The sequence below is a fragment of the Curcuma longa genome, chromosome 21 (assembly GCF_044706935.1).
Source record: "Curcuma longa cultivar G26 ecotype Majalengka, Jawa Barat chromosome 21, ITB_CL_G26_1.1, whole genome shotgun sequence".
Lineage (NCBI taxonomy): Eukaryota > Viridiplantae > Streptophyta > Magnoliopsida > Zingiberales > Zingiberaceae > Curcuma > Curcuma longa.
The window spans coordinates 5,393,558-5,406,579 of record NC_133881.1 but is presented as its reverse complement, the minus strand read 5'-3'; the positions used below and the strand labels follow the sequence as shown (position 1 = coordinate 5,406,579).

At 33.3% G+C, this 13,022-nt stretch overlaps 1 protein-coding gene across 1 annotated transcript; it reads right to left on the bottom strand.

The window, feature by feature from the left end:
• Nucleotides 1-9,996: 9,996 nt before the first annotated feature.
• Nucleotides 9,997-12,339, bottom strand: LOC141814977 (transcription termination factor MTERF8, chloroplastic-like). Its single transcript, XM_074702939.1, has 2 exons — nt 11,091-12,339; nt 9,997-10,251 (listed from the first exon to the last, which is right to left on the bottom strand). Exon 1 carries the CDS (start codon nt 12,274-12,276, stop codon nt 11,092-11,094), a length of 1,185 nt encoding a protein of 394 aa, XP_074559040.1. The 5' UTR covers nt 12,277-12,339; the 3' UTR covers nt 9,997-10,251; nt 11,091.
• Between the last annotated feature and the right edge of the window lie 683 nt (nt 12,340-13,022).

Genomic DNA, 13,022 nt, shown 5'->3' with positions numbered 1-13,022 from the left:
TTTTTTTTTCTACTGATTTTGTCATTTATCCTCAGAATTTGATAATTTATATCTTACCCTCTGATTAAATTCATCGGTAAAGAAAGTTAGTGAAAATTACATTTCACCCCTCAAAGTTTACATACATTTTCAAAAATATCTATAAATTTTTTAGATCTAGTTTGAAAGTACTTCGTGTTATGCCCCAGCCACTTTGTTTTAAAAAATTTAAAGATGCCATAAATATGGTCCATTCACTCCATGCGTGTAAATCAGTTTAATTCGAAGTGCTGATGGAAGAAGGAAAGGAATTTAGAGTTCACAATTCGCAAGCCGTAAGCTCTTGACTACTATGATTCATAATCAGGTCGTAAGCCCTTTCAGCTAGATTGTGAATGGTTACCTCCGTGACATTGTTGAATTAGTTACTACGGACAGATTTACTATAATGGATAAGGATCGAATTTCAACAAAGGCGAGACAATACCCTCTCCATAATGTCAATAGATGGTCGTGAGAATTTACAATCAAAGTCTATATTCTTATCATTAAGTGATGCGATAACCAACTGTATGGTCATTTTGGCAATGGAAAAGTTGCTCTGTGATTCTCCCTTGCTACAGGTGCTTTTCATAGATTATAATGTAATGTCGTGGCTTTGTTGAGAATCGTATTAAGCATTTGAGATTTTCCCATGCAAAATCCCTTTTGTTCTTAATTTGGTCTAATTTCCTCAAAACTCGTTCGATGTGCTCCAATCTATTGGCAGTTTACAACATACCACATATTAAATTCACCTTTTTCACTTTTATTTTCTTTGAGTACTTTAAATATAATTTTTAAGGACTTCACACACTATTTGTAAGTGTAATCAACCTAAGAAGATTGATCAAGTTATCAAACTCAAGTTGGCTCAAATTGAGTTTCAATGTTTAATCAATATTTGTTGACGAGAGCAAGATATCAAATAGAAAGAAAGTTTATCAAAGAGGAAGATTGTTGGTGCAATCGATCTTGGATCAAGTTGATCAAATTTAATTTGAGTGGTTGAGCGTGAAGTCAAGTAGATCAAAATTAGTTAAATATTTGACAGTGGAGAAGTCCAAGTGAATCGTAGGTGACTGAACACTTGATAGTCAAAAGTTGAACTAGGAGTTGATAAAAAAGAAATTAAAGTGGGTTACGATTGATAAAATATTTAGCGGTTAAAAACCAAAAATGGAGTTGACAAAAGACAAGTGAAATGCAAATGAGTCATGGTGAACTGAACACTTGTCATGAGATATGAAATTCACATAAGTCTAAGTTGACCGAACACTTGACAATAAGAGAAATTTTAATAGATCATGGAAAATCGAATGTTAAGCAGTGGTGAAATTATAGTAAATCGATGCTAGGCAATGATAAAGTTCACGGGTTAAGGTTGACCGAATGTTAGGTAATAAAGAAGTTCTTAGCAGATTAAAGTTGATCAAATGTTAAGCCAAGGAAATGATGACAGGTCAAGATTAATCGGAGTTGGACGAAGGTAGTCTAAGTAGATTGAGAACAATTGAATACTTGGCAAGGTGAGAATTCAGACTAGTTAATAGCAATCGACTATGAACCTCTAAAATTTGAATTTGGGATTGAGGAGTTCAAGGGAGTTTATTATTGATCAATCAACTAATGGATTTTAGACTGATAGATATTAATCGAGTAAGAGATTGTTGGCACTATTACAATAAATAGAAAATTTCTGGATTGACTGCAACACTTGATTGATTAGATATTAGTTATTAATAAACAATAATAGTTGACTATTTGTACTGTTGTAATAGAAATATTTCAAAGTCGGCTACAACACTCGAATGGACATCAACAATTGATGAATAGTAATAATCGACTTATATAGATCAAAACTGAGTAGGAAAAAAATTATTTTGCAAATGTAAAATTCAAATTTAGCAAAGCAATGGACTGATTGATTATAGCAATTGACTATTAGGTAAAAATCAACTTGACTTGAAGGTTATAAAAGAAGAGTTTCGTGGAGGATTTCAATCCTAATTTTTGAGCGTTTTGGAGGAGAATGCTATTATATTTCCAAACCTCAAAAGGCAATACAAAACATTCAACATCAATTAAAAATAAAGATTTCATTTATAAGCCTATTCCACTAAACAAATCATAATCTTATTATCTGTATAAATAAAATAGTTATTGTGTCTTGGTAAGCCTAATCCTTGTTATTTATTTGTTTGTTTAGAAATTACTTCCGGTCTTTACTAGCTTCCAAGGCCTATTTCTACCTCTATTGAGTTTCTCATATTGTGAATGTTGTATGATATGTCATTGTTGTTTACATTGAACATTTGATCCAGAGCTTACCCTCGATCGGAAGTCATCCAACATTTGTCATTTTACTAAAATCACACCCTTTGTATTTTGTATTTTTATTTTTATAGTTAGCATCATATATCCAATTTACGTCGATTAATCCTGAAAGTGACTATCCGACCATACGAAAGTTTCTCACTAACCATCAGAGTAAATTAGGAAACGCTTGCAACGGACGGTCCATCAACCTAGCGTTCTTAAGTCAACTGCCTAATAAGAAAAATTTATTCGTTAATTCATCAAAATTGGGGGTTCAGTCTTTGAATGCTTGAGAAATTGAAAAGGTGTCTTGTCACTACACTATAGCTTAGGGAGCACACGCCCTTTATATTTGATCTTTAGCCAGATTCAAAAATCTTAGCACCTAACCAAATCACTTGAACCATATAAGTTAGTTGTGAAACTCATCTTCATTTTTAGGATATATTATGAATGTTTCATGTCAATTTCCAACATTTTATCCTTGATTTTGTTGTATTCGACCGGGTTTAACAACGGATACCCAATATTCGGGGGATCTCTTCCCCAAACCCATACGTGTTTCTGTAGGTCTTACTGTAACTGATTTGTCGGGAAATATGCGTACCCATATTTTTCCACCACGACGCACATATCGTGTCATTGCTCTTCGCCCTGCTTCTATTTGTCAGTCAGCATATAAGGTAAAGTTTCAGTTTGATATTCTTCACCTATGCATGAATGAATGAAGCTGTTTAAACTTTAATGTTGAAATAGGATACTGAACAGAGGTAAGGATACCGCCACAACGGACAATCCAACAGGCAAGCATTCTTAGGTCACTGTCCATTAAAAAAAATTCATTTGATAATTAATCATAGTTGGAACTTGATCTTTAAATGTCTGAAAAATTATGAAGACGCCCCACCACTGCACCGTAATTTTGATCACCATAATTTTGATGGCAACTTAACATAGTTAGTAATACATATGATACTACATAACGTTCAATGGTAATGATGTATTCTCACTTCGATGAAAAAGGGACCCTTTTATTATTAAATCATCACAAAAATATATTTTTTATTTTTTTATGAATGGGCACCCAAATAAAATCCTATAGTCATGTTTCTTTTTCCTTATAAAATCCTCATTGAACCAACTTTCTTGAGGGAAAAAGTAATTTTTCTAGTTTAATTCATTTTTCCTTTGATTCTTCTCCTAAGAACCTTTCTTCCTAGAGCCTCTACTCAATTGAGCTCTCCATTCTTGTTTGTTCTTGAAGGCACCTCTTGCATACCATTGATCTTGCTTGGGCATCGAGTAGAAATCGTCTCATAGTTCCTTCTTTAGTCTATTGAGAGAAACCCCTAATCAAACCCTTCCACTCCATCGATCTTATCATTCCTTGCTTGTTCAAGGTTAGTTTTTTTTTTCATAAAACTGTTTTGTTTTATGGAATCGGTTCAATGCGATTATTACAGAGAAAAACATGCGTTAAGGTTGGATTCGACAGCCATTTTGATGAAAATAAAAAATAATGCCCCTTGAATAAAAAAAATAGTGTTTAAAGAGTCAAACACATGAGAGTTATACGAAAATATACATGTGTAATTTGTTTGAAATGGTTCCTCATTTTTTGTTTCCTTGTTTTATTTTTATTTATAACATTTTATAAAGTGATGCTTTATTTATTTATGAATAAATTCATGCCATCTTTTATGACAATAATATCAAAAAGTCATTGGTGTTTTTCTTTTTATTTTTATAAAAAGAAAAAAAAAAAATCCATAAGCCCACACCTAAAGTTTGCCTCTTTATAATTTCACTTACAAATGAGAGGATGTTTGCGAATGAGACGAAGGAATCACCGGATTAGGAGGACAATTTTTTCCTTTCGTCCTAATCTTCCTTTCCTTGGGGCCATTATCTTTCTTAATCTTTCAAAATAAAATTAATTAATTAAGAGAGGAGAAAATAAGATAGCTTTACTTTATTTTTATTTGTTTTCTTTAATCCCTATAATTGTGTTAAGTTTTAAATATTTAAACATTATCATCAAATCTTGAAATTATTTTCAAGAAAAATAATTATTTTTCTTATTTCCATGGTCGTAAAATTTATCTTTCAATTATTTTATATATTTTTTAATCTTAAAGAGTCCATGTAACTTATTGACACGGAATGTTAAATTATATCAACTCCTACGGATCATTATACTTATGAAACAATATTGAACATTGCAAAATTATTACACTAAAATTCAAATTTTTTTTGTTAAATTATATCTAATAATAATCAAATCTTATGTCAATCGACTATATAAATTTTTTTATATCGTTAAATTTTATCCTCTATTATATAATTATCTATATTTAAATAAATTTTATTTTATTTTATTAATTAAGTATTTTTTATCTTCCTCTTTACTCGTTTGATATGCATATTTATCATAATTTCACATCGCCTAACTAGAGAATTTATTAAACGTCTAAATACATATTTGTACCATTTTAAATATATCTTTTAGAATTTTGCCTTAATAAGTACAATACTGACTTTCTATAATATTTTAATTTCTTATCATGTTCATTCTTATATGTTCACACATCCATCTTAACATCCTCACCTCTACAACTCTCATCTTGTGCTTATGTGCTTGAGTGACAGTCCAACATTCAGCTTCATATAACATAGCAGATCTAATCGTCATTTTCTAAAACTTTCATTTAACTCTTAGAAGTATTTTACGATCATAGCACTTGACACTCTCCTCCATTTCAACCATCTTGTTTGTATTTTATATGAGATATCGCTCTAAATCCTTCCATTCTTTTATAAATGATCTTAAATATTTAAAACTCTTATAAATAACTCGTCATCTTTTATTTTAACAATTATCTCATTCCGTCTAATATTACCAAACTTAATTTTTATATATTCTGTCTTTACTCTATTAAGCCTAAAACATTTCCCTTCTAACATTTCCCTTTAACCTAAAACTCAAATTTTATTCTTTTACGCGTTTCATCTACCAAAATAATATTATCTGTACATAATATGAACCATAGTACCGTATCTTGGATGTGTCTAGTGAATTCGTCCATGATTAGTGTAAAAAGATAAGGACTTAGAATTGTTCTTTGATGTAACCCTATATTTGTGAGAAACATTTCGATTAATCTGCTTGGAGTCTTCACTTTATTATTATATCCTTAATTAGTTCAATATACGCTATACTAACATCTTGCTATTTTAGAATTTTTCATATAATTTTTATTGGACTCCATCATAATTTTTTTTTAAATTGATGAATATTATGTATAAGTGTTGATTCTGTTTTCAATACTTTTCAATTAGTTGTAGTATTTTTTCTTAATCTTTTTTCTATTATATTTATTTACAAAGTTTCGACGTATGATTCATTAATTTAATACCCCTATAGTTCGCACAATTTAAATATGTCTTCCTTATTTTTATATAAGGGAAACTAGAGTACTTAATCTTCAATGATCAGATATTTTTTTATTTTTAATATTATATTGAATAACTTTATAATCTATTTAATACTTGATTTTCTATGTACTTTTATATTTCTATTGAAATATTATCTAATTCAACTACTTTTCTATTGTGCATCCTATTTAAAGCTTGTTTTATTTTTAAAATTTAAATTGTACAATAAAAATTTAAATTTCTATACTCGTTTGATTGATTTAAATTATCTAAGTTAAGTTGAACATCTACACTTTCATTAAAAAGTTGATAAAAATATCTCTATCGCTCTTTTATTTCCTCATCATTTAAGAACTCTATTGCCTTTATTTTTAATACATCTTATTTGGGTCAAATTTCTTACCTTTCTCTTTCTTGCTTTAGCTCTATAAATGTCTCTTTCTCCTTATTTTGTATCTAATTTTCCACATAAGCATTCAGTTTCATTCTTAACTTCATTCATTATTTTCTTAATCTTTTTTTGCTACTGTATACTTTTTTAAATTTTTCATCATTCTTACAAGTGTATAATATCTTTATAGCTTGTTCATTTTTCCTTCATTTTCTCCTATACTTTCTCAACCCACTACTAAGATTCTTACTTGATTGTGCACGCTCATTTAACTTACCGAGTACACTCTTTATTACTATTTTCAATTTTAATATCATATTATCTTATATCATATTTGAATCATCATGTATTTCTCTTAATAATTATACTCTTACCCTCTTCTTAAATATATTTTGCTTCCCATCTTTTAACTTTCACTACTTAATTTTAGAAATTATATATATTTTTCTTCTATTAATATTATGCTTAAGGTGTATATCCAACACTATTAATATATGTTAGTAGTTAAGTTTTCATGACCTTACAATCTTTATAAATTTTCTAGCTTCTTCCTAACAATAAGAAAATCAATTTGTGATTCATTATTCTCATATTTAAAGGTGACCAAGTGTTCTTTTTTTAAAAAAAATATATTAGCTAGTATAAGGTCATATATTATCGCGAAATTTAATATAATTTTTCCTTCATTTCTTATTCCAAATTTATAATCTCCATGCACCCTATTAGGGGTGAGTATTCGGTTAAAACCGAACCGAATTAACCGAAAACCGAATAAACCGATTTTTTTCGAACCAACCGAACCGACCGAATTTCCCAATAAAAACCGAATAAACCGAACCGATATTTTATCGTTTAATTCGGTTTTCGACCGAATTAACCGAATTTTTTTAAATATTATAAAAATTTTATTAATAAATTAGAGATTGATAAATTTATTTACTTAAAATTTATAAATTATTTTTTTAATTTAATTAATTCGGTTTAACCGAATAAGAAAATTTAAAATCGAAACCGAACCGAATTAACCGATTTTTTTTTTTAAAAATAACCGAACTTCTGAAATAACCGAACCGAATTAAAAATTCGGTTCGGTTTGATCGGTTTATTCGGTTTAACCGAATTTTTGCTCACCCCTACACCCTATCATATTCTTATTTTTCACTCCTCCATACTCATTTAGAACTTCTCCTACTAAAATTATTTCAATTGGTGGAATATTCTATAATATCTAATATAATTCATCCCAAAATTTATATTTGGTATACTCATCTAATCCTATTTGAGATACATATATATTAATTACATTAATAATTTCTTTCGTCACTACTTTTTGAGAGTTATAATCATACCCCCTTTGTAACAACTATTACTTTATCTTTTACCGAACTATTGACAAAAATACCTACTACATTTTTTTGTTCTACTCCTTCCTGTGAACCATGACTTAAAACTTGAATTCTCTATAATCTTTATCTTCTCTTCTACCTATTTTGTCTCTTGTACACAAAAAATATTATTTTTTCTCATAATCATTGTATCTATTATTTTACCATTGAGTGTTTCTAGATTTTATATTCTAAATCCTAAACAATTAATTTTTTATAATATTTATTCTTACCTAATCTATAGTGCAAAAACTCATATATTTAATATTATATCCAAGTTCTTATGGAGAAGTAGCAGTTCTTGCTAAGACATTAAAGTTGGACCTTGCAACGCGTTCTTTCTGGGAAACATCCTAGCATTAACACAATTATTTGATGAATTCATTCATTGAACATTTGCCTAAAAGTTCACGCTGATTAAAGATGAGTTAGGATTTTATATATTTTTAATCGATTTATTTTTGGACTTTTACATAAAAATAAACTATAAAATGAATCGATTTGATCTTAATTGTCATATATTGCATAATCTGAAGCTTGATTATAATTTTCATGATTTAATGACAATTTTTGCATTAATTGAGTTTAAATTGATTTTAGGATTCAAATCGGATCCAACTCAAGCTCAACCGTGGTCAAATCGAGCTAAATTTATCCAAATTGATCAAGCCACATGGAGGACATGACCCAACTCAAGTCTAATCAAAATCCCTGAATTTTTCACAAACCCTAGGCTGCCCTAAACCCCAGATCAAAGCTCAATCACAGGATCAAGATTGGACGGTCCAGATTGGTTGATTAATCGGGGGTATTAAAGCGCCAACTTAGGAAGTGAACAGTGGTTGCACCACCACTGTTCATCGTCCCAAACCCGCGACCGCGACCCTCTGTTCATCGACGTACGTCCACGGTAAGCCCCGTCCACCCAATCTTTTTTCCATTACGTTCCTTGATCCACGAGGAGTCCGAAGCCGATTCTTTGGGCATATTCCGGCAGCTGGATGAGGCGCGTCGGCGGGGGTTCTTCCGGCGGCTTTCTCCCCTATTTCGGCATGTTCCGGCAAACCATAGAAAAATCCGGTGTTGCAATCCTTTGAGGGGTTCTTCTAGGAGCGCCAAGCATTCGGGAATTACTAGCAAGTCAATCGGAGCACGAAGAAGAGAGGAAATCCGATTTTTGCCATCTGAAACTCGTCCGCACAGTGATCTGTTTGCACCGAAGAGGGTTTCTTCGGGGTTTTTCAGCATTTGGGCAGCGAGCAAACCACCCGAAGACCACGTTGAAGACTCCATATGGATTGTCGAAGCCACATTGTTAGATTAGACCATTTGTTGACGCCAAATTGAGGGGATTTGAAGGAAGAAAGGAGGGCTGGATGCATTTACTGTTCTTGATTCTTTGTTTCTGAAATTTCTGAATTGTAGTTCTTGTCCTACTGCTAGTTAATTGCAGAATTTGTTTAATTTCTAATTTTAGATTGGTTGATTTTGGATTTAATCTAGTTTCCTTAGCTCCAATTTCTTGCTTCATTTTGGTTTTTGATTTCTTAGGTTACTGTTTCGTATCAAATGAAACGGCTGTGCCATCTTTTGTTCTTGTTCTAAGCACCTTGGTAATTGTTTGTGTGTCGTATACTTGTTAGTGTTATCTTAGCTTTTGATTGTTAGGAAATTGTTGGATGCAAAACACTCTTAGGTTTCTAACTTGTTACTTACTGTTTGTGCCATTTTGAGCCACTGTTCCGTGCCATCAGTTAGGATAGGCTAGTTTAAGTGTTTCCATTGCATTCTAGGATTTAGGTAGTTGGTTTCAATAACTTGCAATTGTTTTGTTGCATTTTCTTGTATTGCTAATTTTTCTCGCATTCTAGGCTTCATTTAGCTTGCATTAGAATTAGCTTGCTTTAGGATTTCATTCTTGATTAGTGAGTTGCATTTTCTTATCTACTTGTTAGTTTTGAATTGCATTTTATTTTAAAACACCAAAACCCCATTTTTATTCGGAAAATCTAAAAAGAAACGACACGAAAACTCAACTTAAGCAATTTTCTACTAGTCCTTGGAAAAATACGACTCGAGGCTCCTAAACTACATTTGTTTGTATTCCTCGTGGATTTTCGATAAATTTCTAAATTTTAATTTGCAACCCTAATTGTGACACATTGCAAATCTAGGATTGTCAATTAACAATCTAACGCTCAACCCTTGCCCTTTTTCATCCGAGTTTGGGACCAACATTGACTTAGAGGTAGACGGCTTTTTTCTGATTCGTCATCTATTTAGTAAGTTTAAAATATAACTTATGCATATTTAGAGACCGACCTTAGAATATATTTTTTTAATTGTATATTTCCTTAGAGAGAGGGAGAAAGAAGCCAAGGAAGTCCTTGAATGCAACCAACCCAGTTAATTCTTTTTCATGACTTGAAAACTCATCAACTTTCCCAGCATAACATGCCCCTTTCTTTTGCTATAACCCTAACAATCCTCCGATATTCCATGACAAAGGTCTACAAATGTAAGACACAAAACATGGAGAAATAGGAAATCATGATGAAATTCTGTCACCTCCTACTCTCCCAAACACTTCAACATTGTTTAATGAAAGAGTGCTCTTGTAGTGTCCGGCAATCTTCATGGTAGTCCAATGCAATTTGCCATCCTAACACCTTGTTTGGCATGTGAACCAAAAGACCCGAAACACTGAAAGAAAAAGACCACAGAGCAATTTGATTATATGATCAGAATACATGTTAACACAGCAGCACCTCTTGAGTCTGTTAAAGAGTGCATCTATTTACCATTTTAGTTCTTTCACTTAATTCCTAAGAGCTTCATCTGCTACATTTCCAATTCTTTGAAGGTATATCTTACATTATTAAGACTTATTTGTAGGGACCAAGCCTTCTTATTACATTATTATGACTTGTTCATTCCTATTTTATTCCCAACCATCCAAAGCTTGCATTGCCTCCAAAAGTTTAAAGTAGCCTTTCATGTTTCTACTCACAAACTCACAAGTGCTATAGTGTTTCAAAAGATTACAGCCATTCAGTATCAAACATGTACCATGTCAACCCACAAAATTCAAAAAGTATTCAATCATTTCATCCATGTGGCAGTGGCTCCTTTCCCTTTTATAAAAAAACATATTAGGAGACTTCATTTGATGACCGTGCAACATTCCACAGAACATATCAATGAGTAACTACTACTCAAACAAGGAAAAATTACTGCATGTTCATAAAGGAAGAATGTCTCTCTTGTAGTAGAGTCGCATGAATACAAGAATAACAATTATCTAACATAATAAGTGACAAATCTGTGAGCTTTTAGCTCAATTGATATGTAAAATCAAGATCATGATCCTGCAAATTGTTGTTATCTTCATGCATATTAACATGCAAAACAAGATCATGATTGTTCAAATTCTTATATTCATGCTTGTTGGCATAAATATTAGCTTTAGAGTTTGACAAAGGAGAAGCCATACAGTGAAATGGTAACATGAAGGATAACTTGCAGGGGGAAAAATGAGTTACCTCATTGAAGTCCAGAATCAGAAGCATTTGTGTGTTTCAAGCTTGCGTAGAGTTCACTCAGATCTGGATACCTGTCCTTATAGACGACGATGTACTTCTCTACGAATCTGGTCTCAGAAACTTTCATGTATGTTGCCACTTTGTAATCACTTTCACAGTGTCCCCTAGACTTCAAGGCTGCCAATATCATATGTCTCGGAATCAACCTTCTCTCCAAGCTCAGTGTCAATAGTACTGGATGTATAGCAATGTAAGAAGAAGCATATCCAGCTTCATTTATCAAGAACTCCATAATTCTCTGCAAAGTCTTCAAAGACCTTCCCAGCATAGCAGGATACTTTTGGAATGCTGCAACAAAATCACCCTCTGACCACCCAAAGCTCCGGAACAACTCCATTAACATCTTGAATTTCTTTGGATGGACCAGGAAGAGTGCACACATAGTGCAATGGAAGTTCCCCGATGTCCGTGGCACTCCCAAGTCCTCCACGCGACTGATCAACGACTTCAAGGTATCAGCTTTCTGCGTTATGAATGTTGGGCGAAAGCGCAAGACAAAATCGAGCTTTTGGCCGTCCAAGCCACATTCCCGAAGCATCTCAAGGTTGGGCTGGATCCTCTTCTTGATGCTGTGCCCAAGAATCCAACAGCTCCTCCTGAACAACTTCACCAGCGCATCCTTGGACCCGAGAAGGTCTAGCCAAAATTCGATCTTAGGCACAAAGCGTTCGTGTCTGGTTCTGACGACGGAGCCATTCGATCGGACGAGGTGGACGATGTCAGATGGAGAGAAACCCAGATCTTCGTAAGCTCGGAACTTTGGGGCTAGTTCCTTCTCTACGTCCAAAAGAAGACAATTGGGGAAGGAATGTACGAGCCTTTTTACCAATGCGTCATCGAAGCCGTAACTTTTGAGGAAAGCAAGGACGGAGTCGGGCTGCTGCCGGGATTGGATGCCCTTGAGAAGCTTCGAGGCCTCAGTAGCCTTCGCCTGGTCGAAGCCACATGAGTCGACGAGGTACTGGGCCATGAACATGTGCTTCCCAGTGGTGGATGCAGCGGCGGCGGCGGCGGCGGAGGCCGAGTAAGGCAAGACGGCGAAGAGGAGGGCAGCATCGTGGGGGCGAGGAGAACGACTAGAAGACAGGGTTTTGCAGAAGAGGGAGAAGTAAAGTAGCCTCTTCATCGATCTCTCCGCCTCTCTTTCGGAGATTCGATTTGATCTTCTTCCGAAACCCTAGCAGTTGGAGATCACGTATTTACTGCTTTGGGGAAATTTTTCTGATTTTGTCAATTTATATTTTACCTCTAATTGAATTCGCCGGATAAAGAAAGTTAATGAAATTTACATTTCACCTCTCAAAGTTTCCATATATTTTCAAAACCAGGTATAGATATTTGACATCGTCAAATGCCCATAATTGTTTGAGGGTACTTCCGTTTTGCCCTAATGAGCCCTTTCAGTTAGGTTGTGATTGTTCTGGAGTTCACAATTGTAGATTGTTCTAAAATTGACGATTTGGAATCAAAGTTCACATTAGTTCGATCAAAAATTTTGTGAGATATGGAAACTTCGTTCCGCCTATTGTTAGGTGAACAAAAAAATTCACTCATGATAATATAATAGTAAAGTGATTTCACAAATTAAACTTAGTGATGCTCACACAAGTTAAAGTGCAACTCACTATACATAATTCACTCATGAGAAACTATTTGGTATGTTACCAATATCATAGCTTCTATTTCTCATACTCTAAACAAGTTGGTAATGATAAACTTGCCAAGTCGATGTTCTCGTCATTGAGTGATGCGATAACCAACCACATGAAAAGTTGCTCTGTCATGCTCCCTTGCTACCATCGTGCCCATGCTATCTATCATTCACAACTGAGCTACCGATAAGGAGGGGAGGTTTTATGTTAGGGTCAATCT

Coding starts and splice junctions, on each gene's coding strand:
- LOC141814977 (XM_074702939.1), bottom strand. CDS start 12,276: ATGAAGAGGCTACTTTACTTCTCCCTCTTCTGCAAAACCCTGTCTTCT.